Genomic DNA, 22,217 nt, shown 5'->3' with positions numbered 1-22,217 from the left:
CCACAGAAGCTTAAACATATACTGCTGTAAAAGTTATAACCTAACCTACTTCCTCCCATAGGCAAAAACATGCAATTGGTGACTCTAAATTGGTGTTAATGAGAGCATGATTGTGTGTCTCTATGTGTCAGTCGATAGTCTGGTGACCTGTCCAGGGTGTACCCCGCCTCTCGCCCAATGTCAGGAGGACATTAAGGATAATGAATGGATGAATGTATACACATTTTTTATACTTGCCTATCCCAGAGTGACAAGTTGTTATAATAATATTGAGACAGCATTTCAACAGTGAAATAAAGAAAAAGTCCTGTGAAAAAGTTAGTTTTAATACAATCACAGTCTTCTTATTGGTGGTCAGTTTTTGCAACTGGCATGCGCTCGCATTGTAAGTTTCTTTATACAAGTAATTGGTCTATAGGCCTAGTGTGAAACCTTGCGAATTAGGAACATTTTTAATTTTAAACAAAGATGAGTTATGGGCCTTTTAATGTTTATTTATTTGATCTGATAAATATTATAAATGTTGGTTTATTAACTGGCCCCAGGCCTATTCTTTGATTAGTGGAATACATTATAAGGGATGATTTGCTTTTTGAAATCCATCTGGGGCTGTTTGGTATTTACCAGCCTTATTTATTGATCGGTTTATGATATATCAACTTAATTCAGCAGCTGTAGACACCAGTTAGTTAAACGGTCTTTGATAAGCCAAAACCCTAACTGATGACTTATTATCCCTGTGGTAAGTGTGATTTAATAAGGCCAAAATGTACACTGTCAGTGGAATATTTTAAATTCTGTAAACGACTTTCAGAACGAAATTCAGTCTGGGCAAGGATTGCCCCCTCAAAGCTCTCGCCAGAGTTTGATTGACATTCAGATTCTGGGCCGTGATTGGCTACACAAACGCTACAGCTACAAAAACAAAGAACAGAGAAGCTACACAAAGATGAGTGAGAGACTTAATTCTCTGCTCAAGATGCCATTACTCCACTGTAACTTTATAGAGCAAATAATTGTTTACTGCTCTATTAAAGTTCTGAACACCTTTCATTTCTGATATGAACTAATGTGTCTTCAATTTGTCGGTGCCATCCTAAGATTGCACAGATTTTATTAATGATTCTGTTTTGACATCAGCTCTTAAAAATGCTTTAATGCCGACTCACGTTCGGCAAAATCAGCAGGAGGTGACAAGTGGAAGAAATTAGTAAATGAATGTAGGTATACAAGTAAAAAAAAAAAGAATCCAGCGGTACATTGTTAATCTTCTGTCAGCATGATAAAACACCACATCGTTTATGTTCGGTACAGCAATAACGGCGCTGACCTTTTTCACTAATTGCAATTACAGTGACTTACTGTGAGCCAGCAATGTTCATAATCATAGGAGTGTATGTCATGGCTGTAAATGTGACAAAAATGAATACGGAAGATGACCAATCAAGGGCTTGTTTAAAGGACCCCCAGGGAAATGTCATGGCACAAAATCAGCCTGTTAGCAGCAATGGCTATAACTACAACCACCATGTCTTATATTAACTCAAAGGACTTTATTATCCCCTGGCCCAGTCAGCAAAGCAATTATTCTCTCAGATGAAACCACATCTCCTGTGGTGTGCATGCAAATATGAACTTTACTGTAGCCAATCTTTATCCTTAGTGTGGAGAATGGTTTAACATTTTGGCCTGATTAACGTGAGAAAACTTTACAGCTACTCCTTTTTGTTCTTGTGTCTTTAATTTGTACTTTTATTGTCAATGTTCTGTGATTATACTGCCTACCTTAAACAGTGCTTTATCAACTGCTGCTGTCATCTTGGGTGTGTTATCTGTGTGCAAATCAAACATGTAAAATATGAGCCGAAGCCCGGCAGTCGGCAGTGATAGACTTCTTCAGCTGCAGGGCGAAGAGTCTTGCTTTAAACTGGTCCATGAGTCATGGTCAAAAAAGAAATTCAGCTGACTGTGAATATAAGTATTTATGAAGCGCCATGAAACCTCAAACCATTTCCCGCCACAGGGCGTAAAACATACCGCTGTCTGTGAAATAAGAACATCCCAACTTTATTTTATTCACCTCTCCAATGAATAATTGGCAAGGTCGTATTAGAATAGTGCACATTTTGCTCATGAATGTTAAATAAGATTGCAGCCTCCGTAGCAGTGGAGTGTAAAACTTGAGGCACTGTTCTGCAATTTGATGGCGCCTTAACGACCATGAACCGTCTTCAGTTTTCTGCCTCAGCATCTTGATTTCACACACAAGCAAATTGCCGGACAGCAGCTTCAAAACGAGCCATGATTCAGCCTATATCTGAATTGTGTGTAGCCTTGTGATTCACTGCTTTTGAATGAGTTATGAATGCGTTGCTATATGTGCTGTCACATCCTCAAGGTATGGTGCCCCCCCCCCCCCCCCCTCCCTTTTTTTGTCATATTCACTTGAGCAAATAAGATTAAAAAAAGTAGAAGGTAGCTTGGATTTTCATTGACAACTATGACTACTCCTAGTTTTATCAACGAAAAAAAATCCCATCACTCCCTCTTTTATGGCTCCATGCTGTGGTTTGCTGGTGTAAACTGGTTACACAGCCTCAGCCCTGGGATTCAATACACAAGGCACAAACACCACATAAATAAAGTAGCAGTGTGGCTCGTGCCAGGCTTCTGTCCTGTTAGCATGGCTTGATGGGTGTGTGTGGGTGTGTGTGTGTGTGGGTGGGGAGGTTGTATTTTATGATGTTGAAGACAGGCAGCATAAATATTACTTGGGCTTAATCACAACCCAGCTGCAAAGCTCACTGAATTGATCCATTTCTTGGTAATATGTGCACACACTCAGACTGGAAAAACACACACATACACACGCTGGAAGGGAAAAAAATGCCTCGCAGGCAGTATTGTTGCTAATATGTTGAGAAACAATTTGTGTCTCTTTATTGTCTATATATACAGTTAATGTGTGCGTCTAATTTACTTACACTATTGAACTCCCCATCTTCGCTGGGAAAAGTCTTGTTGAGAGAGTTTAAGTGTGCAGGAGCGAGCGAGCGAGCTGGAGAGGGAGGGAGGCAGGGAGGGAGGGAGTAAGGACGGGAGAGATAAGTAGGAGCAGCCTGAGCAGAGGAGATGTACTCCCCCACCTCCTATCCCACCCCCTCATCCACCCTCCCTCCTTTCCTCCTGTGGAGGCGATGCCAGTGTCTGTGTGATTGATTCACCCTGTGAGGAGAGAGGGAGGCGTTCTGGTCGGGGCTCCTGGACCCCCGGGTCATCCTCTCCCTTTAGCTTGAGGGGAGGGAGGGAGGGAGGGAGAAGAGGGAGGGAAGGTAAAGGGGGTGGTGTGGGGGGTGGGGGGGACTTCTCAGGCACCTCCAGGCAGCCTCAACTTCATAGCACAAAGGTGTGAGCACAGCGAGAGAGGGGGAAGGCAAGTGGCACTTTTCACCATGTCTGTCCTCATAGCCACCCAGCTGAAGATAGACACCAGCACTCCTTCCAGAAGGGTAAGGCCCTTTTAGCATGCGAGGCACGCTGTGTGGGAATGTCTGTGTTTATGTGTGAGTCTCCTGCTCCTGACAGAAAAGGCTGCTGGCTGTTTTTGATAACAACTGGACGGACATGAGGGGGGGGGGGTGGGGTGGGGGTGGGGGGGGGGGGGGGATCTTGATGAACAAAAAAAAAAACGCTTCCCGTTTAATTTTCTGTTCAAGTGCTGCCTTCTAATGAATGGGTGGTTACATATGCTGTGGAGAATGCTTAGTGCCTTATTGTTATTCTTTGTGATGGTTTGCAATCTAATGATTTCAGTGGGAACTGGCCATCGTTGGGAACAGTTGGATAGAAGTATGTATATGCTGTTGTCTGAGATATTTAGGTTTGCATTAGCCTGCTCTGAATTTAAGCATTCTGTTTACTCTTTGTTTATGGAAATCATTCAGATGGTTTTGAGGTCGGCTAATTGCTCAGCTTTCACTTAATGCTGACTTTATACAGCTTTCCTTTGTGCATGCAAATGGGCTACAAGGGAGATTGATGAAAAGCAGAAGTTTAGGATAACTTTGTTGTTGTTCAAAAGCAATTAAAGTAAAGAAAAATGTGCGAACAGACACATTATTAGAGGTTTCTTCTCAGATAAGGAATTGTTTGTGTCCTTCTCCAACAGAAAAACACTAATTCTTGAAATGTCTAAGAATGTATGAATGGTGGTGGAAAACATATATTTAAGTGTTGGTTTGTAGAACCAGAAAAATCATGCAGCCACATCAGAATGAAAAAAAGAGCATGGTGTTTCGCTTAAGTCTCACTTCTCATGTGATAAGCTCCCTCATTCCATTCATCGCAATCCCATTTCAGCCCTCGTTTGGCTACATACACTATCTATTCACACACAAACACACATGTCGAAATAAATTCTTAGTGACACGCTCTCTTGTTCAGTTTCACCGCTCCCTATCTCCCCTTCTCCCCCTCCTCCTCATCATTTGCTGCTGTCACAATCCACGACTGTAGTCTGCTGCTCCCCTCAAACGTAGCCACAGTCTATTCTACCACATCAGCCAGCATTAAACTCCATTTCCTCACTGACTTATCTGCTGCCATTTCAATTTGGGCTCAGTACATAGCCTCCCTTCATCCGTAATATACTGGAAGATTCAGCACTTATTCTCCGTAGAAGATAATAATATGGCAGTTCCAACAGGCGACATCCTGAGCTAGTTTCGGTCCAAAAAGGAAGTTAACAAAGTTGTATTTTACACACGGATCCAGGAAAAATTACTATAGAAATGAGCACTTACTAGAATATTTACCATAATGTGAATTTATAGTAGGATTTCCATAAAGATGATGCATGAATTGTGAAATCTACATATGACTCAGTATGCGTTTATGCTGGTTGTCACAGCATATTATCAAATGACCTGAACTGAATTCAGCAGCTGCTTTAGTGATATCTGGAGGGTTTCTGATTTTGTGCTGTGGGCTACAGTGGAATAAAGTGTTGTGACTTGCACCACACAGTAATTGAATTCACTGCGGTTACATGGCTTGAAATGAGCCTTGTGTTGTAATATAGCGTTGGGGTGTAATTCAGTGATAACGTATTCCTCTGCACAGTCCTATTGACGTTGGCCTTCAGTGAGGCATAATTAAATTTTGATAAACACTGACAGAGGGAGATGTTTCTACCCTGGGGGCAATGGATATTATTTCTAGACATGTTTATTATAACATAGTGATCCTGATGGGAAAGACACACAGACACATATATTCAGGCAGTTCTTTGTTCTGTTCGGTTTTCATTATTCATCCACTTTAATTAAATAGTGGAATCAATCATTCTATCTATCTATCTATCTATCTATCTATCTATCTATCTATCTATCTATCTATCTATCTATCTATCTATCTATCTATCCATCTATCCATCTATCCATCTATCCATCCATCCATCCATCTAGTATATCACTCCTATTACTATTATTTTTTACCTGTCGCACTTCTATTTGGGGTAAAATCATGCTCTGTGCTGGAACTACAGTTCCCATAGTACCATGCTATCTGAGTCAACCTGTGGGCTGCAACTTATATATATATATATATATATATACTAATATATTTTATACATTAAAAGTATGCCGAATAAGTTAGTGTCACTTCATGTTTGCAGCTGGCCCATACGTGTACCGATATTTATCACTGGGTTAATTTGATAGTGAAGAAAACTTAAAAATTTGATGATTCTCAGTGAAGTTCTGGAGTTATTGGCAGAGTCAATATTCCCATAAGGTGCCTTTGAGACTTCCCCGTTTCCAAAAAAAAGGGAAAAAAAGAGTTGAGATTTTCCATTGAACTTCATATTTATTGTATTAAGTAGGCTAGATGTTATGCTGTTAGAAATGCATGTTGGTCAAGCTCCCACACTTTAAAAAAAATAAAAATAACTTCAAGCAGACAATGTACATGCAAACAGTATTTTGGCTAATTTTAGCATTTAATTTAGCATGGATGGACCTTCAGTTAGCAACATGACTCAGTTAGCAAGTTGACTGTGTACTGTTTAGCAAAAATATTTAAACATTTCAGAGAGGTTTTTATATTTATTTATATTTCACTATGACAGGGTGGACATGTTAAGCTTGACAACATTCAGCTACATGCATTATATGATGAAAATTACGAAAAAATAAGCGTAAATACTTATTTTGCAACTAGCCACTGTTTCAGCCTCAATTAAAGAAAAACAAATTGATGGGAAAAATGTCAATGAGAGCGTCAGTTTTTTTTTTAAAGGGGCAGTTTAGCCATAATGACAGGGTGGACTGCAATTTCAGGGACACATGAAAAACGTTTGATATGATTATGAAAATAAGTAAGTAAGTAAATAAAGTAATTAATGTATTTATAGAGCACTTTTCATAGATACAATCACAAAGTGCTTTGCATCAGGGATAAAATGCAGTAAAATATAGAGTTAACAGAAAAACACACAATAGTACAACAACAGGTAACTTCACAGATGCCCAGGAAACATCAACATCAGGGGAAAGCCTGCCTAAAGAGATATGTTTTAAGTTCTCTCTTAAAACTGTCAGTGGACTCTATGCTGCGTAAGGTCAGTGGAAGTGCATTCCAGAGGCGAGGGGCACTGGCCTGGAAAGAGCAGTCACCTTGCGTTTTAAAATGGGTCCGGGGGACCATCAAGAGTTTTTGATCAAATATAATACATATGATCAAAATGACTTGTTTTATCAAATATCATAAACATGTAATTTTTTCTTTGAATTAGTATCATTCAACCACTAATTACACACACTGTAGTAAGCGGAGCAGTGTGTGGGACATGCCAAAATCACGTACATCCAATGAAAAAACTGTATAAAATGAAGGAAACACATTTTTTTCATTATTTTGTTACATTTTCATGATGACTGAGCGATTCTGATGAGGACAACAAAAAGCACTTTATAGTGATATTGACTCTGCAGTGTCTTCTTGTTATGATTTTTAAGCGGATTTATAGAAGTTTATTTAGCGATGGGCATCGAAGATAATGATATGCTCGGAAAGGGTAAGTCACACTGTATCTAATAAATAATATGTATTGTGTGTGTGTGCGCATTCTGATGTCACTTAAGACTCATAGAAGGTGTTTAAATTTTTTGCGTGAAATATAGAGATTGGGCTTTTAGTGTTTTAAAGTACTAGTTGCCTCCATGAGTGCTGTGGGCCGTGTTAATAACAATAAGCAGGCCAAATTGCATACAGTTTTTCAAAAATATAAGTTTAAGTCAGTAAGCATTAGTTTGTTGTTCACAACAGATTATCATTTCTTAATAATTCAAGCTACATGCACATTTTGGCACGTGTGCAAAGAGTAAGTAGAGACTTGTACATGCTGTCTGATCAAAACTAGTGAGTTGTTTCAAACTGTCAAACTCTCTCTTTTGTCTTGACAACTTGTAAACATTCTTTGAGCCACCACATGCAAAATGATCCATTCAATTATCTGTCAGAAAAGCATGTATGACAGTGAACGTGTGTGATGTTTCCTTAATTGGCAAATTATCTGTTAGGTGACAGTAATGGCCCTGTAATAACAGTGAACAAGAAAGACATGTCCACCAAGAAGATGTAAGGAGGTAGGCCTACAATTTTACTACAGGTTTCTTCTTTGTGGCTGTTTTGTTTTTTTGTATGGATGGCATTTCGTGGCAATTTTTCTGTTCACTGTAGGCCTTTATGACTTTACATGAAAGATCAAGTGAATTTCCTGTTTATGGTACATGTTACACACTGCTACACAAATAGGCAAAATTCACTCAAAACATGCATGTCTTTTTTCTGTGCACCACAGTATTGACTTTTCCCAAGTAGACATTTAACTTAACTACAAAACTGACATTCTTGTATAGTGCAGTAAGCTGTCAGTGTCAATATATAAATAGAACAAAACAGATTTCTATTTTAGTGACATTGCCACTGACAGCCATTGTGAGAAAGCATTCTACCATTTTGAACAGTATCTCACACAATGGCCAGTTTACTGACTCAGTTTTGAAGCATGAATGAAATGTTTTGCTTGAAAACTTAGCAAGTTTTGCAGTTGTGATGTCCCAGGAAACAGTTGTGAGAATGTTAAGACTGTGCATCACCTGTCCCTTTCACCTCACGGTAAAGCTTTGCCTCACATCTCCTCACTTGTGCTTCACAGTTTGACAACCTCTGATCTGGAGGGACTGTAATGATTTATGATGTGTAATTCCTGCCGAAAGCTGGTTCTGATGATTGGACAAATTTGATGTATACAACTCAGATTAAGTGAATTTATAAATCGATGTGAGAGTAAACTATTTACGACTGTCTTGCGGACAGCTTTAAGATAAAATATGTGTGTCCAGTAGACAGCAGAGCAGGGACATGTAATCCAAGCCGGACAGCAGGATGATTAAAAGAAAGCTCCTGTTGCTGTGCTTGGTTCAGCTCAGCATCAGGGGAAATCATTAGTTTCCAGCTAATAACAAACGGAAAATGCTGCAAAATGATCTAATTATGGCGGGCTGTAAATAAATCCATTCTGTTACATGTATGTAGAGAGGCGCAGCAATTTCCTTATTCAGCTGAGTGATGTTCAGAGGAAATTAGATATTACTGCACTCCCACCAGACACTGATTGATTGATCTGTTTGCTCTTCCGTCCAATTAATTTGTGAGTCATTTGGTTGCAGGGTGTAGCATGCTGATGGAAACTGTTTAGCCTGTGGTGGCATTTTCAGTTAATGCAAACACATTCATTTGTGCATCATAAGTGCATTACATTATATATATATTATGAATCATGTGTGACACTGAGCATCAATCTCTTCACTCCACTTAACTTGTGTATATATATATATATGTATATATATGTATGTATGTATGTATGTATGTATGTATGTATATATGTGTATGTATATGTATGTATGTATGTATGTATATATATATATATATATATATATATATATATATATATATATATATTATGGCATGCTGTTCAGGAAATTAATCTTTGAATATATTGAATGAATTCTTGAATATATGGAATGAAACTTTGAATATATCGAATGAATTCTTGAATATATGGAATGAACCTTGAATATATTGAATGAAACTTTGAATATATTGAATGAACCTTGAATATATGGAATGAACCTTGAATATATGGAATGAAACTTTGAATATATTGAATGAACCTTGAATATATGGAATGAACCTTGAATATATGGAATGAACCTTGAATATATATAATGAAACTTGACTGACGTCATCAAGGCACTGACGTCATCAAGGCACTGCCATCTTGTATTTTGCTGCCGCAATAAGTGAGCATGAGTCAATAATCAATAATAATTATGTATGACTAAACTGACTGACTAAAATAAATGTGAACCATGCCTGGGTGTAGAAAGAGAACAGTAGCCTATACTAGTGCATGATGATAAGTGTTTTTTTCTTTTCTTTATTGTGCTTGATAATAAGTTAGCATGCTACTTTTATTTTGACGGGACTTTTATTTTCCCGTCTGTCCGCCGTCATATTAATAAGTGAGAAACGAATTAAAAAGATTAAAAAGGGAGCGAACTTCTTCGTCAGGAGGACTGCATTGGGCACGGGTACTATCGGGAGGATTGTGGCCCATACAAGCACTTGACAATAAGTTGATAATGTCCTCATTGGTCAGTGTTGCTGCCACAAGGTTCCCAGACTGACTCATGTTCACTTATTGCGGCAGCAAAATACAAGATGGCAGTGCCTTGATGACGTCAGTCAAGTTTCATTATATATATTCAAGGTTCATTCCATATATTCGAGAATTCATTCAATATATTCAAAGTTTCATTCCATATATTCAAGGTTCATTTAATATATTCAAAGTTTCATTCCATATATTCAAGGTTCATTCCATATATTCAAGGTTCATTCCATATATTCAAGAATTCATTCAATATATTCAAAGTTTCATTCCATATATTCAAGAATTCATTCAATATATTCAAGGTTCATTCCATATATTCAAGAATTCATTCAATATATTCAAAGATTAATTTCCTGAACGGCATGCCATAATATGTATATATATATATATATATATATATATATATATATATACATATACATATATAACATATTTTTGAATAAAAAACAGCATATTTTAAACAGTGAAGAAAATCAATATCAGTTGCAGAACACACCTTGAATTGTTAGTTGGAGTTATTATCTGACTTTGTGACGTTGTTTTCAAAGGGTTAGTTTGGATTCTTCAAAGTTACACAGTAACACAAATTAACTGATCGAGGCAGCAGTAGAAAAGCAAGGTAAAATGACAAACTCTTAAAGCTAAAACAGAAAGCACAAGTTTGAAAAGCCTTTATTTTGGCTACAATATTACACTTTTTACTATTTATTTTCCATGCTGGACAACAGTTTTCTCAATATTTTTGTTTCCGAAACTTCTCGATTCCAGTTCTGTCTTTCTTGCTCACAAAACTAAAGTGACTGTATCTTTTTACGCAGTGTTGGGATTTTACCTGCAGGCTACCTCGGAGTGTTCCAGCACCCTGTGGAGCATGTGAGCACTCATATTTTGGCTTCATTTCAACAGTGAAGTGAAAGCAAATGACTTCCTTCTAGCCCTTTATAAAGTAAGATAACACATGTGCATTTTAAGTTAAATTTTGTGGTAACTTTTGTGTGTAAAATCCCTCTCGGGAATCAAAAACAAACTCATCCGGGTGAGTTTATTGAGCTCCATTAAGCCATCACTCACAGCTTCATAAAGTGCACAAAAGTGCATTATGTCATTTGGAATAAAATGCATCTGTTATGAGCTTGAAATATAATTACAACATCCCATATCGCACCTTAAGTAACTTTTAGCTCGTACTGGCTCCAATAGAACCATTAGCTACCCGCAGAGGTGTTAGGTACGTATGCTGCAGCTTTCATCATCATTATCGCTGTTATTACATGCTTCTCCACATTTTTTCCTCTAATAACGCAGAGCTTGACTGCAGTGATGTTTGTGAGAGCGAGGGGAAAGGCGTAGCTCCAGTCAGCGGCAGTATCTGCTCGGAGGCGATAGGGGAGTCAAGCTGAGCCCGTGGCTCCCGGCACGGTCCTGAGGGGAGCGTTAAAGCAGCCAGGCAGTTCACAATAGCTCCCCAACAAGGTGAGGGAGATTGCAAGACATCTATCAGAGAGGCTGGGAAGGATGTCAAGTGACTTGGACCTATTTCCCCAGGGGTGCGCAGACCCAGGAAAGGCGTTTATGAACTAGAGAAACAAATGATGACAGGGACCAAGGAGAGCCAGTGTGTAAGAGGAGGCTGCCTAGAAGGTGTTCAGCCCACAATATAAATCTCTGCAGCAATTAAAAAGCATGCTGCTAACGCATCAAAGTTATGAGTCAGATTATTTATTCATCACACTCAAAGTGAAGGGACAATTGATTCAAAGTGAAGAGCAAGGGAGGGATAGGGACTAACTTTAATTAGACAAAGGCTGTAATGTCCTATTGTTTGTTTTTGAATGAATGTCCACACCTTTGAAATCAATATTCTCTATTTTAGATACATATCCTATTAAAGAGGTTACATTCATAATTCAAGCCGTGAATCAATGAGCCTCTAGCAGTTTTTTTCAGAACTGGAGATGACTCACCATTTGTCAAAAAAAAAAAAAATTAATTGAAACTTGCTCTTTGTTCAGAGTTGAATATAGAATATTTTGCAGCTGCTGTCGGTCCGCCTTGAGTACTCGCTGCAAAAGATTACAAAATGAATTTAATGGGAGATGCAAAACAGTGCTATTCAAGAGAATGTATCAGGGGCTGTTTTGAGCCTTGCTTTGAAGTCGTACCCCTGCAAAGATGACCTATTTCCCAGAAATACGGCTTGGCCCCGGTGGAGTGATAGTTTGAGCTGTCACAGCGAGAGGCTGCGGGGTTGTTCGCCTGTGGCATTCATGACAGGGATGGCAGAGATTTCAACACTTTTGACTCAAGAGCCTTCCCCTCCCTCCACCACATATAAGCCAATATTCTGCATTTACCAGAGAGCTGCACTGCTTTGGCCTCTGTGAGCATTTCAAGCATGAAATAGTGTTTGAGCTGAATAACACTTGTGGATGTGGACTGAAAATATATTACAGGAGGAGGGAAACGGCATACATTAAGGGGAGAGACACTTTCATGGTTTGAATTATTACTGTGAGGGATTTTAAGGGAAGTATTTATAAGATGCAGCAGGGGAGAGCAGCAACAATAAATCCATTGCATTTCATGTTGTTGCAAGAAATATTTGCCTCTATTTTTATGGTTATTGTAGGAAAATGCAAAGAATATACCTGTTTATTTATTTGCACTTCAGCTTTACAAGATTGCCTCGATTCCTAAGGATTACATGAGCAAAAACAGGACTACTTTTTTTCACACCTGAAGAAGAGGTCTGTGGTCAGCCTGCTCTAATCCAGTGCGCCACTGAGAGGCACTCGAGCTCCGCCCTGGGACGACATGCAATTGTTTGGGAGCCAATTTTATGACCCCGTTTATGATATCTTAAAAGAGTGTGACTTGTCAACCAGATGTTTAAAATTGTGGTAAACTAACGCAGTGCTGGTGCATGTTTGTGCGTAAGAACAGCACCAAGAGAAGTGACAGTAGCGCCATACAGTACCGCTGTTCTCTCAGTGTGCTGGTCACTTCTCATGCAGAGCGCGTCTGCGGAGAGTACCGCCGGGCTCTCTGCGTCCTTCACACTCTTTATGCGTGAGGACGGTCCGCCAAAAAAAGAAAAGATAAAAACAGAACCGAAAGTGTCGAAACATTATCTTTTTTGCTCTTTTTATTTAGTGGACAATCAGTCGGAGTCTGGTGGGGATCGAGTATCTGATCGGAAACTCCGCGCATCCGCCTGCTATCTCGCTGTGAGGAGGAATCAGGAAACTGAAGAGGGGAGACAACGTGTTGTGAATACAGATGAGAGCAACTATTGACACCTTCAGCCCACCAGTCTGCCGTGCGCCTGGACGAAGCTAAAAGGACATCGCTGGCAAAGGATTCCGCGTTATATCGGTCTGTCGCTTCAGGTTGTGAGTCATCCACTATCCATAGATGCTTATTTACTCGCTCGGTATCTTCACCTTATCTTATTTTTGCTCCATCCCGGAGGTGAAAACTGGCTGCTTGCCATCGGTTCTCCTCGAAGCGCACAGAAAACCAATAGATCTGCCCCCCCACCCTCCCACAAAAAAATATAATAAGGCAAGACCCGTGTGTGGCTTTGACATGCTGTAAGTTGTTTTTATCTGGACTGGACCTATAATATGGCTTCGCTGTATCAGAGATTCACCGGGAAGATTAATACGACCAATTCCTTCCCGCACCCACCTGAGGCCAGTCACCTTCTCGGTGGACAGGTTGCAGACGAGGAAAACGCAACGAAGACCCCTCAGCAACTCGTCGACGGCAGACCTCACACCCAGTACCGCAAGAAATGCCAAAGGGAGGATGAGGATGTAAGACACTTCTACTTTATTAGCCAACTCGACCCTCCCTTATGAATAATCTCCAGATGTTCAGTTTAGATAAGAAACACACACTCAAAGGCTGAGAGTATATCCCTGGAGATATCAAAACTGTCTTTTTGATTTGGTCAAGGAAAGTTTTAAGTGGTTATTTTTATTATTGTGTGGCACTGCTAGAATTTGTGTGTGTTGTGTTTGGTTGTATTATAATCAAGCTGTGTTCAGACTGTTGGATAAACACCTGAGAGGGCCTGTGGAAGCTGCCGTGGTCACTCTCTATGTCTTTTTGTCAAAGGTAGTAAATGCTGTATGATTGTTTTAGAGCATCCACATCCTTGATGTGCTTCACGGATGAGGATGATGTGGAAATCATCACAGTCTGATGTGATGCTCTGTAGTTTTTGTGCGTGTCTGTAGGGAGAGCTTTCTTCTGGAGCTGTCCATGGTGCTGAAATGACACAGAACATCCTTTGGTCATAGAGTATGGCAAGACATGAGTGCAGTTTGTTTGAATTGATGATTTTAAAGCTTTGATTTGGGTTTTTATGCTGGTCACCATCTTGGTACTTAATGCACTCGAGCCAGAAAGTCAACATTTCATCAAAGGGGGAGACGTAAATGAATGATAGGCCTCTTTGATGAGTGCTGAAATTGCCTTTGAGACTAATCACCTGTAGACTTTGACCTGCTGGTTATTCAGTTTGTATTTTGAAAGACATGTTGCACTTTGGAGTTACTATCAAGCAACAATGAGTGGATCTGTATCTAAAGATACTTGTGCTTTGGCTTCACTTGGATGCTTTCACTTGGTTTGGTTTTGTTGTTGTCGGTACATCATTGACACTGTATTCTTCAAACATCTGTCTTCAAGTGACACATAATTAAACCAAATTCCCGCATATAAAACAGTCAATAACCTTTACAAATTCAGCTGATCAGAAATAAACTACAAACAGTATTTGTCAAAATTATATTGACCCATAAATATAGGTCGTAATAAGCTACCTACAGACAACCTACAGTGGCAATTAAAAATGTGTGAACCTTTTGAAATCAACTATTTTCTACACTCATTTGTTGTACAATGTGATCGGCTCTGCATCTAAATCCCACGTAAAGATGAACACAATGTGCTTAACCTAATACCAAACAAAAATGATAATATTTCATGTCTTTTTTGAACACATCCATGAAACATTAATAGTGCCGATGGGTAAAGTAAAAGAACCCTTAGGCTGATGACTCATATGAGACAGTATTTGACTTATAGTTAACAAACAATTAACAAATTTAGCTGGACAGCACATATGAGTTGGATGGTTTAAAGTTTAAATTTAGCCTAATTGTGTATCATTTAGCCTCTTTCCTGACAATATATCATGACATGGTTGGTGCCAATGGATCTAGTTTAATTTGAAACCAATATCTCACACAGTAAATTTAAAACCAAGCATGCTGCAACCTTATAAGGACAATCCTGTGGGCAGAGCTCTAGATGGGCTAGAGATGGATCCAGGCCTGTAAATATTTCTACTCTGTGCGTCCATAAAGTTGTGGATAAGTGACCTTTTAATACATGATGACAGTAGTTCAAATATACAGCAGACAGAAGTGTACTTGACTGTCCTTTTATCTTTAAATAACTGTCAGCGCTGTGATGTTCCCCTGAATTATTGATGTCCGTCGCATCAAGAATCAACTGATAAGGTCAGCAACAGGCTGATCGCTGACACTGTCAACAACAGCACCTCGGCTGGACACATTGCTCGCCAGATTTTCCCCTATTTCCTTTAAGAGCCTCAATGTTCGTTTTATGTGTTGCTTCACTGCTGTGAAATTTGAAATCATGATTTTCTCTCGCAATTAAACCTTGGGATTGGATTTTGGGAGTGTGACCAGGAGCTGTTATTGTCCTGCTGGATTTCCAACATATTTATTAGGTTTGCACCGTTAACCTTGAGGTCACCTTTAGTCCTGATGTCCCCCCGAGTCGTGCTGGAGCATGAAATTGCCTTTAGCCTCAGGAGATGAGGGGACCATTTCAAGGAGTGCTATAGCCAACCCTTGTGCCCCTCAGTAAAAGTTTTAACACAACATGGTTGTTTTCATTTATTTTGCAGAGGGAAAGGACTCAAATTGACTTGGAAATGTCATTAATTTAAGTCATACATCTAAATCCTTCAGTTCCAGATGTTGGTTGAGCTGCCTTTTTATTCCAAAGCTGGTAAAAAATGGAAGTAATTAGATTTTTTGTTAACAACTGTTTAATTTGTTTACTGCAGCAAGCTCCTGAGCTCACAAAATGCAGGCACTGCATCTTTGTTTGTCTGAGGTGTGTGTGTGTGTGTGTGTGTGTGTGTGTGTGTGTATGTGTGTGTGTGTGTGTGTGTGTGTGTGCGTGCATGTGTGTGTGTGTGTGTGTGCGCGTGTGTGTGTGTTGTGGGACTGATTAATTGTTGCCGTGCTCTGTGTGTAGGCATCAGTATTTTGTGGCAGAGTTTGACTCACCTAGGGAGACATCAGCAGTAGTTCTTTCTCCTCGTCAGTACCCTTTACTGCAAATAGAATCCCACAAGTGTCCTTAAGTGATTGTTGTTGAATGTAAAGGTGAAATATGCTGACATTTCACCTTCAGACTGGAGCGCTGGGACACCTTAATGACCTGGCCTGTATTGACTTTTTCTTTATGCACATTTCTCTCCGTTTGTGTCTCACATTGTGTAAAATGTATATTGAGTGACAAAGTTATTATTCGTGCAGGTTTTCTGCAATCAGTGAATGTTCAACTCACCTCAAGAAGTTTTCACTAAAATACTTTGACTTAAGTGACCATTGTGTAGGGGATCTATAATATAATAAATAGGTTTTCACTTCATTCAGGTGGTGTATTACCACCTGAAGCAGAGAGTCTTTGTGGGTTTTTTTTTTTTTAGCTAAGAATGATCCTTTTGTGGCCACAAGAGGGCCTTTTATGTTTTTACGTTATCCAAAGGCGGCCATAGTTGTCTGATACGCTTGGAAAGGGAGGCGTGAGGAATGTGAGTTTCACTTGGTTGCAATCTTCAACCTCACCTAGAGATGCCATTAAGTCCTTCACACTTTTACTTTAATTTTGTAATTTTTACTAACTTTACCAACACATAAAGACCTTAGCATCTATAAGAAGTAATTTAAGAAAAAATAACAAAACAGATTTGTGTGCATAATAGTAGCTGATACTAGTAAAATAAGACAGAACAATAAACATTAAAAAATACAGACAGAATGTGATATAAAATGTAAGCACAACAAAAATAGGGCAGCACATTTCCACAGTAAAGATAGTGAGTATGTTTACTTTCTATTGTTTCTTTCTTTATATAAATTAAAACTCTCCTTATATTCAAGGTCACATGGTTGTGAAACTGAACTACTTGTTTATGTTTACAAAATTACTTTTAAAAATATTTAAATGTTAAATGTACATTAACAATATATATACACACAAAACTGGTTATACCTGGAGTACATATACAAGTTTTAGATAAATAAATACATTTGAAATAATAATGACACAACTTTCTTATTCATTTTACACTTTCTTTTCTTAAGTCCACTTATTGTGGTGGCATATTGATGCAGTTCTCATTGGAAAATGTTCAAAATTGCAACCAGATTACTTTTAGGTTTAGGCAAATGATGTTGTGATGTCATGTAACTACGTAGTTACGAGTTAAAATAACTTAACGTTTACTTTTTCGGTAAAAACTCCTGTGTTTGTTAGACACATCCTTTCATCCTGACTTTCTTCCCCTGTGGACTTTGTCACACTTTATACTCAGTTACTTGACTTCCTCGTGCCGTCATAATAACTATGGGCAATAGAGGTCGCCACCTAACACCAAATTTAAATATGGGTCGTAATAGGCTTCTTGTTCAGACATGAATGTTTTTTGGGTGTGGACAGTCTGAAAACATGAGCCCAAACTTATTATAATCAGAGATTCAAAGGACCTTCAATGAATCCGTATCCATCTGACTCTTCCAGTGGCAGACAACAATCTTTAAAGTGCGGCTAAAAATAGTTTGCCTCCCTGTTTTTCAGTCAAACTTCCTTCATCTCAAAGTGAAGTCCCTTTTTTTGGAGTCCTATTTTGTCTGATTTAATGAAACAGTCTCTGCTGAAAGAGGATGTGTGCTTTTAGGGTTTGGGGATTTATTAACTGTCATTTTCCTAAATGAGTTTAACATTTTACTGATTATAATTACGGCACATCACAGTTTCCTGCCTCGAGCTAGATCTCAGAACATGTTCTGTCCTTCAGTTCATGAGTTTATAGTTAATAACATTTATTTGACTGTTAATAAGCACAGAAATATATATTTAATATGCAAACATTTCTACTATACCTACCTGTTTATTGTGATTTTGTGACTGTGAATTCATTTTTAACTATAAACACTAGTCATTAGTGAAAAGCTCATTTCCCACAGGGCTACCTTAATCCGACACTGGCATGCTGCTCTATAATGCATTAGTCATTTTTTTTTTCCTTCTCCAAGGCTACAGATTTTTTTGATTAAAAGCATACTGGAAATGTGTTTTAATATTAGTAGGGGTGCTCCTGCTCGAAATTTACGTATGGCAGAAAGAATATACTGCGATATTCTCCCTGAGGAGGCTGGTGGCAAAGACGCAGTTTTGAAACACGGAGGTTACTCTGGCTACATCTCTGGGGATGAATGCACAGAGCTGCAAGCTATGAGATTTCTCTTTAGAGATTACTGTGTGAGTGTTTTTATAGTGGAACCATTGTATTTCATGGTGTATTGTTAGCTAGGCATTGTAGAGTTCATCCTGTAGAGCGTCATTATAAGTGTGTCGCTGTTGCCTGAAATTAATTTGGTTAAGTTTCACATCACAATTGTATTCAGTCAAAGGTAAATTCCCGCCTGCGTAATTGTGTTATTCTGTTTTGAATTGAATGAAATTGGAGTTCAAAGGGAGTAAATCATAAATCACCCTGACTGTCTGATTTAAGTGTAAAATTTAATTCAGATACCACCGCCTGGGGCTAACACACACACACACACACACACACACACACCCTGCCTGTCCTCGTATGCACTTAACCGCCCCTTCTACTTACAGATACTTCAGATCTGAGTACGACAGTTTGGCCCACTTCCCAAGTCTTAGTTTAGCTCTGTTCTTCCTTTGAGGTCCGGAAGCTCAGATAAATCAGCCAGACGGAGCTCAACGAGAGCAGCCAGATAAAAGAAAGAGAGCAGCGTGATGTGATAGGCTGTCCTCATTATCTCTGTGGCCGGCCTAACGATATGTGCTTCAGGTGACGGCGGCACGCTGATGGTCGCCACTGGCTTTGTTGTCCGCTGTAATCAAAACTCAGAATAATGATTTTCCCTGAGATGACCCTCTCTTACTAAACAGGCCACTTCATGTGTGCTTAATGCACACATGCTAGTGTTCAATCCTGAACAGGTTGTTGGGTTTTAGGTATTTCGGTGAAAACTGTGTGTCTTTATCGGAGTCAACAGTTGAGAAATGACCGGAGATGGAGGTCAAGAGAGAGAGAGAGAGAGAGAGATGGGGAATGACTTGCAGTTCTCTGTCCAGATTGGAACCAGTGACTTTGCAATTCATGGTCGGCACCTTAAACCAGGCCACCAGGGAACCATTAGCTTTGTATTTTGAAGTCACCACTAGCTGTTTTACTTGAGGCATGCCAGTGTCAAGTGAGGTGTTTTGGCTTTAAAAATGGCCAATTTTCATCTGCCAATATTGGCCTATCACAGGTATATCAATGATTTGTAATGTATTTTTTCAGAATATAATGCAGGAAAAGACTGGTAATGTAAAATGTATGTTTATTAGGCACAGGACTACTTCGCCCATTTATAATTATTTAATATGAATATAGGCTGACAAATCAAACATCTGAATTTTATCACTCCCTCATTGACATGATGCTTTGTTGTTGGGGTTTGATGACAGAGGACAGGACACAGAGAGTTGTCCTTCAATGCATTTTACTGTTACTAAATGTTACAGAGTTAAATGTTATGGACAGAGCGCTCTGGATTCATCTCATATGCACAAAATGAATGAGTAGGTACATTGTAGGTCCAGTTTATATAGGCAAGCTCAAGCACTTACATGTGTCAGTTTCTCACATCAGGTTTTTTTCAACAAGTATGACAAGAATATGCAGAACATTTAAGCTTGAGACAGAGAGTCAGAATCTGCTCTCCTAATATGCACATATGCAGTTTTTCTAATAGGGCAACATACATTTGTGGTGAAAGACACAGACTGTAAACCTCTGAGTAGAATGAGCAGAGTAGAAACTATAGAAAAACACATTGTTATCACGCTTGTATTAGCATCGGCCCTTAAAATCTTGTATCCATCGGGTTCTAACAGAAAGATATAATACATAGTTAAAATATGTAACCTGCACAGGCTTGAAGTACTTTTGTTGTTGTTGATATTGTCTGACCTTGTGGAAAAAAAACTATGGTTAGTCATTAAAGCTGCATGAACTTTTTGGCCACTTGAGGGCACCAAAAACAAGTTGTGACCACTTAAGTTGTTAAGTTGATATGGCAAACGGTGGCTTACTTACATATCCAGCAGTTACTGAAAACTTTTTTATATAAATGTCCTTTGCAGTCACGCCCTTGCCACAAGAGTTAAGCTATTGAAATCTGAACCCCAATTTTTACAAATTGAATGTCTCTTTTACATTTTTAAATTGTTAATGTGTTTAAATATTTGTGATTGTCATCACTAAATCTTAGATTAATTTTGGATTCAGTCTGCATGTCCAAGTTATTTTATTCAGTCTACATATCATTTTTACAGATTTTACTGTAGGAACCATGAAAGTAATAATAATACACTTATGAGGTAAATTCAACCCAGCATTATAGTCAATATGGACTAATATTTGAGCTGAATGATCAACCCAATGTGCTGGGTTAAATAAACCACCAATCTTGTTGGATTAGATTTACCCAGCGTGTGTTCTGTCCTATATTTACCCATTCATGTGGATGAAAATTGTCCTGATTGGCTTATTTTTAAACCAGCACTTGCAGGTAAATAAAAGACAAAGTTTCATCTTAAATGAAAGCCACAGAAACTCAATGCAGGGTTGCTGACCATTCAGACCTGCATGTCAGAAAGGGCACACAAGGCGATTGTGCTGTCACCCAGCGCGGCTCCTCCCCTCAGGACCGCGCAACATCCTCAGCAGGACCTCTTGCTCTGCGTTGCCATGGTTGCAAAAGGTGGAGAGGGTGAGGCTGTATATGCTCTGGGAACACACACGCTGCGGCTCACTGGTGACTCTGACTGCCATCTGGAGATGACGCAGCTCTCACATTGCACACTGATGGTGTCATGCAGCATGCTGCGTCCACCGTAACAAGCATGACGTGTTTCTTTTCCCTCCTCCAGCCTGAAAACAATCCTTCCCCTTTGACTCCTAATGAATATCAGCCGCTCCTGTTTCAGGGGCTCGGATGCTGCTGACAGTCTTATTCTCCATCGACCGTTTTTTTTTCCTTCTTTTTGCTCCTCTGTTCCCAGAGGGCATCTCCACAGGTCATCCATCCCCGACCTCGGCACCTCTACGCTCTGTTGACAATCCATCGATCATCCCTTTCCACACTGCCCTTCCCCCACCACCTCCACCAACTCCACCAACCTGTCAACAGCGCGTCAGCAGGCCGCTGCCTCTCTGGGCAGCTCTTCCTCCTGATGATTTACTGTATTATTACACCAGCTGACAGTGGATATTAGTCAGTGTTTAAATACAGAGGAGCCTTATATTATTGCTCCCTGATGAGGCAAGGATCCAGCAGAATGGTTGATGCTGAGCTTCGGTCTCCTGTGGTAAATTTTCTGCTCTGAAGATCATGTGAAGTAACAAATCATCAGCTGTCATGAAGCCTCCATGCAGGCTTTTTGTTTTATTCACATCACATCCTCACTTTTGACTGATGTTTTCATTTTAGCAGCGTCTGTGTGGTCGAAATTTAGCCGATTTAACTATTCATGCGGAAAAAAATTCACTCCTTTTTTGTCATTTTTGATCTTCTGCTTCTTGATGCCAGTCACATCCCCTCTGTGGAGATCAGCGCCGTCCACAGATGTAACGTCACTGTTGATCTTAAAGATTTCTTTTTAACTTTATGTGAGTGCGTCGCTAAATATAACTGTCTTTTAACCCAGCTCGTTCCCATTTCCTTTCCTCCCTGTTTTCGTGTCTGTTTTCTGTTTACAACTTCAGGCTCTATATTTTTTTCTTTTGAGGATTAGCTTTATTAGTTGTGCAGTTGATAAACAGCAGTGCAGCCTTTTTAGGGAGGAGGAAAGATCAGGTATTGAAGATCAAGCGTTAGTTTACCCCTTTGTCTGCCTGTTGTTGAAATAACAGCGTCATTTTATTGATGTTTGAAATGCCAAGCACATGCAGGAAACTGTCTTTTAAAGCTATTCCATGCACTGTTTCTGTTTTGCCACTAGAGACTGTTGTGTTCCAGTCAATGCTCCAGCTCTACACTGTACTGTACACATCAACATACAGTGCACTAGGTGAGCTCAAGCTTAGGCTGTGGCTCACACAAATTCAGACTGAGTGTGT

The 22,217-nt window shown here is 39.3% G+C and overlaps 1 protein-coding gene across 2 annotated transcripts in view; it reads left to right on the top strand.

Moving 5' to 3' along the window:
• Positions 1 to 22,217, top strand: part of LOC131980319 (dipeptidyl aminopeptidase-like protein 6) — a 109,179-nt gene that overhangs the window by 8,705 nt on the left and 78,257 nt on the right. The window contains exon 2 of one of the 2 annotated variants that reach the window (XM_059344530.1): positions 12,893 to 13,557. The exons of the other annotated variant lie outside the window; for it this stretch is intronic. Coding sequence (XP_059200513.1) covers positions 13,366 to 13,557 — 192 coding nt within the window. The 5' untranslated portion in view covers positions 12,893 to 13,365. The remainder of the gene's footprint in view (positions 1 to 12,892; positions 13,558 to 22,217) is intronic. 2 annotated transcript variants of the gene reach the window in all.

The sequence above is a fragment of the Centropristis striata genome, chromosome 11, assembly GCF_030273125.1.
Source record: "Centropristis striata isolate RG_2023a ecotype Rhode Island chromosome 11, C.striata_1.0, whole genome shotgun sequence".
Lineage (NCBI taxonomy): Eukaryota > Metazoa > Chordata > Actinopteri > Perciformes > Serranidae > Centropristis > Centropristis striata.
The sequence above is the reverse complement of the archived record's forward strand: the minus strand, read 5'-3'. Positions and strand labels throughout refer to the sequence as shown.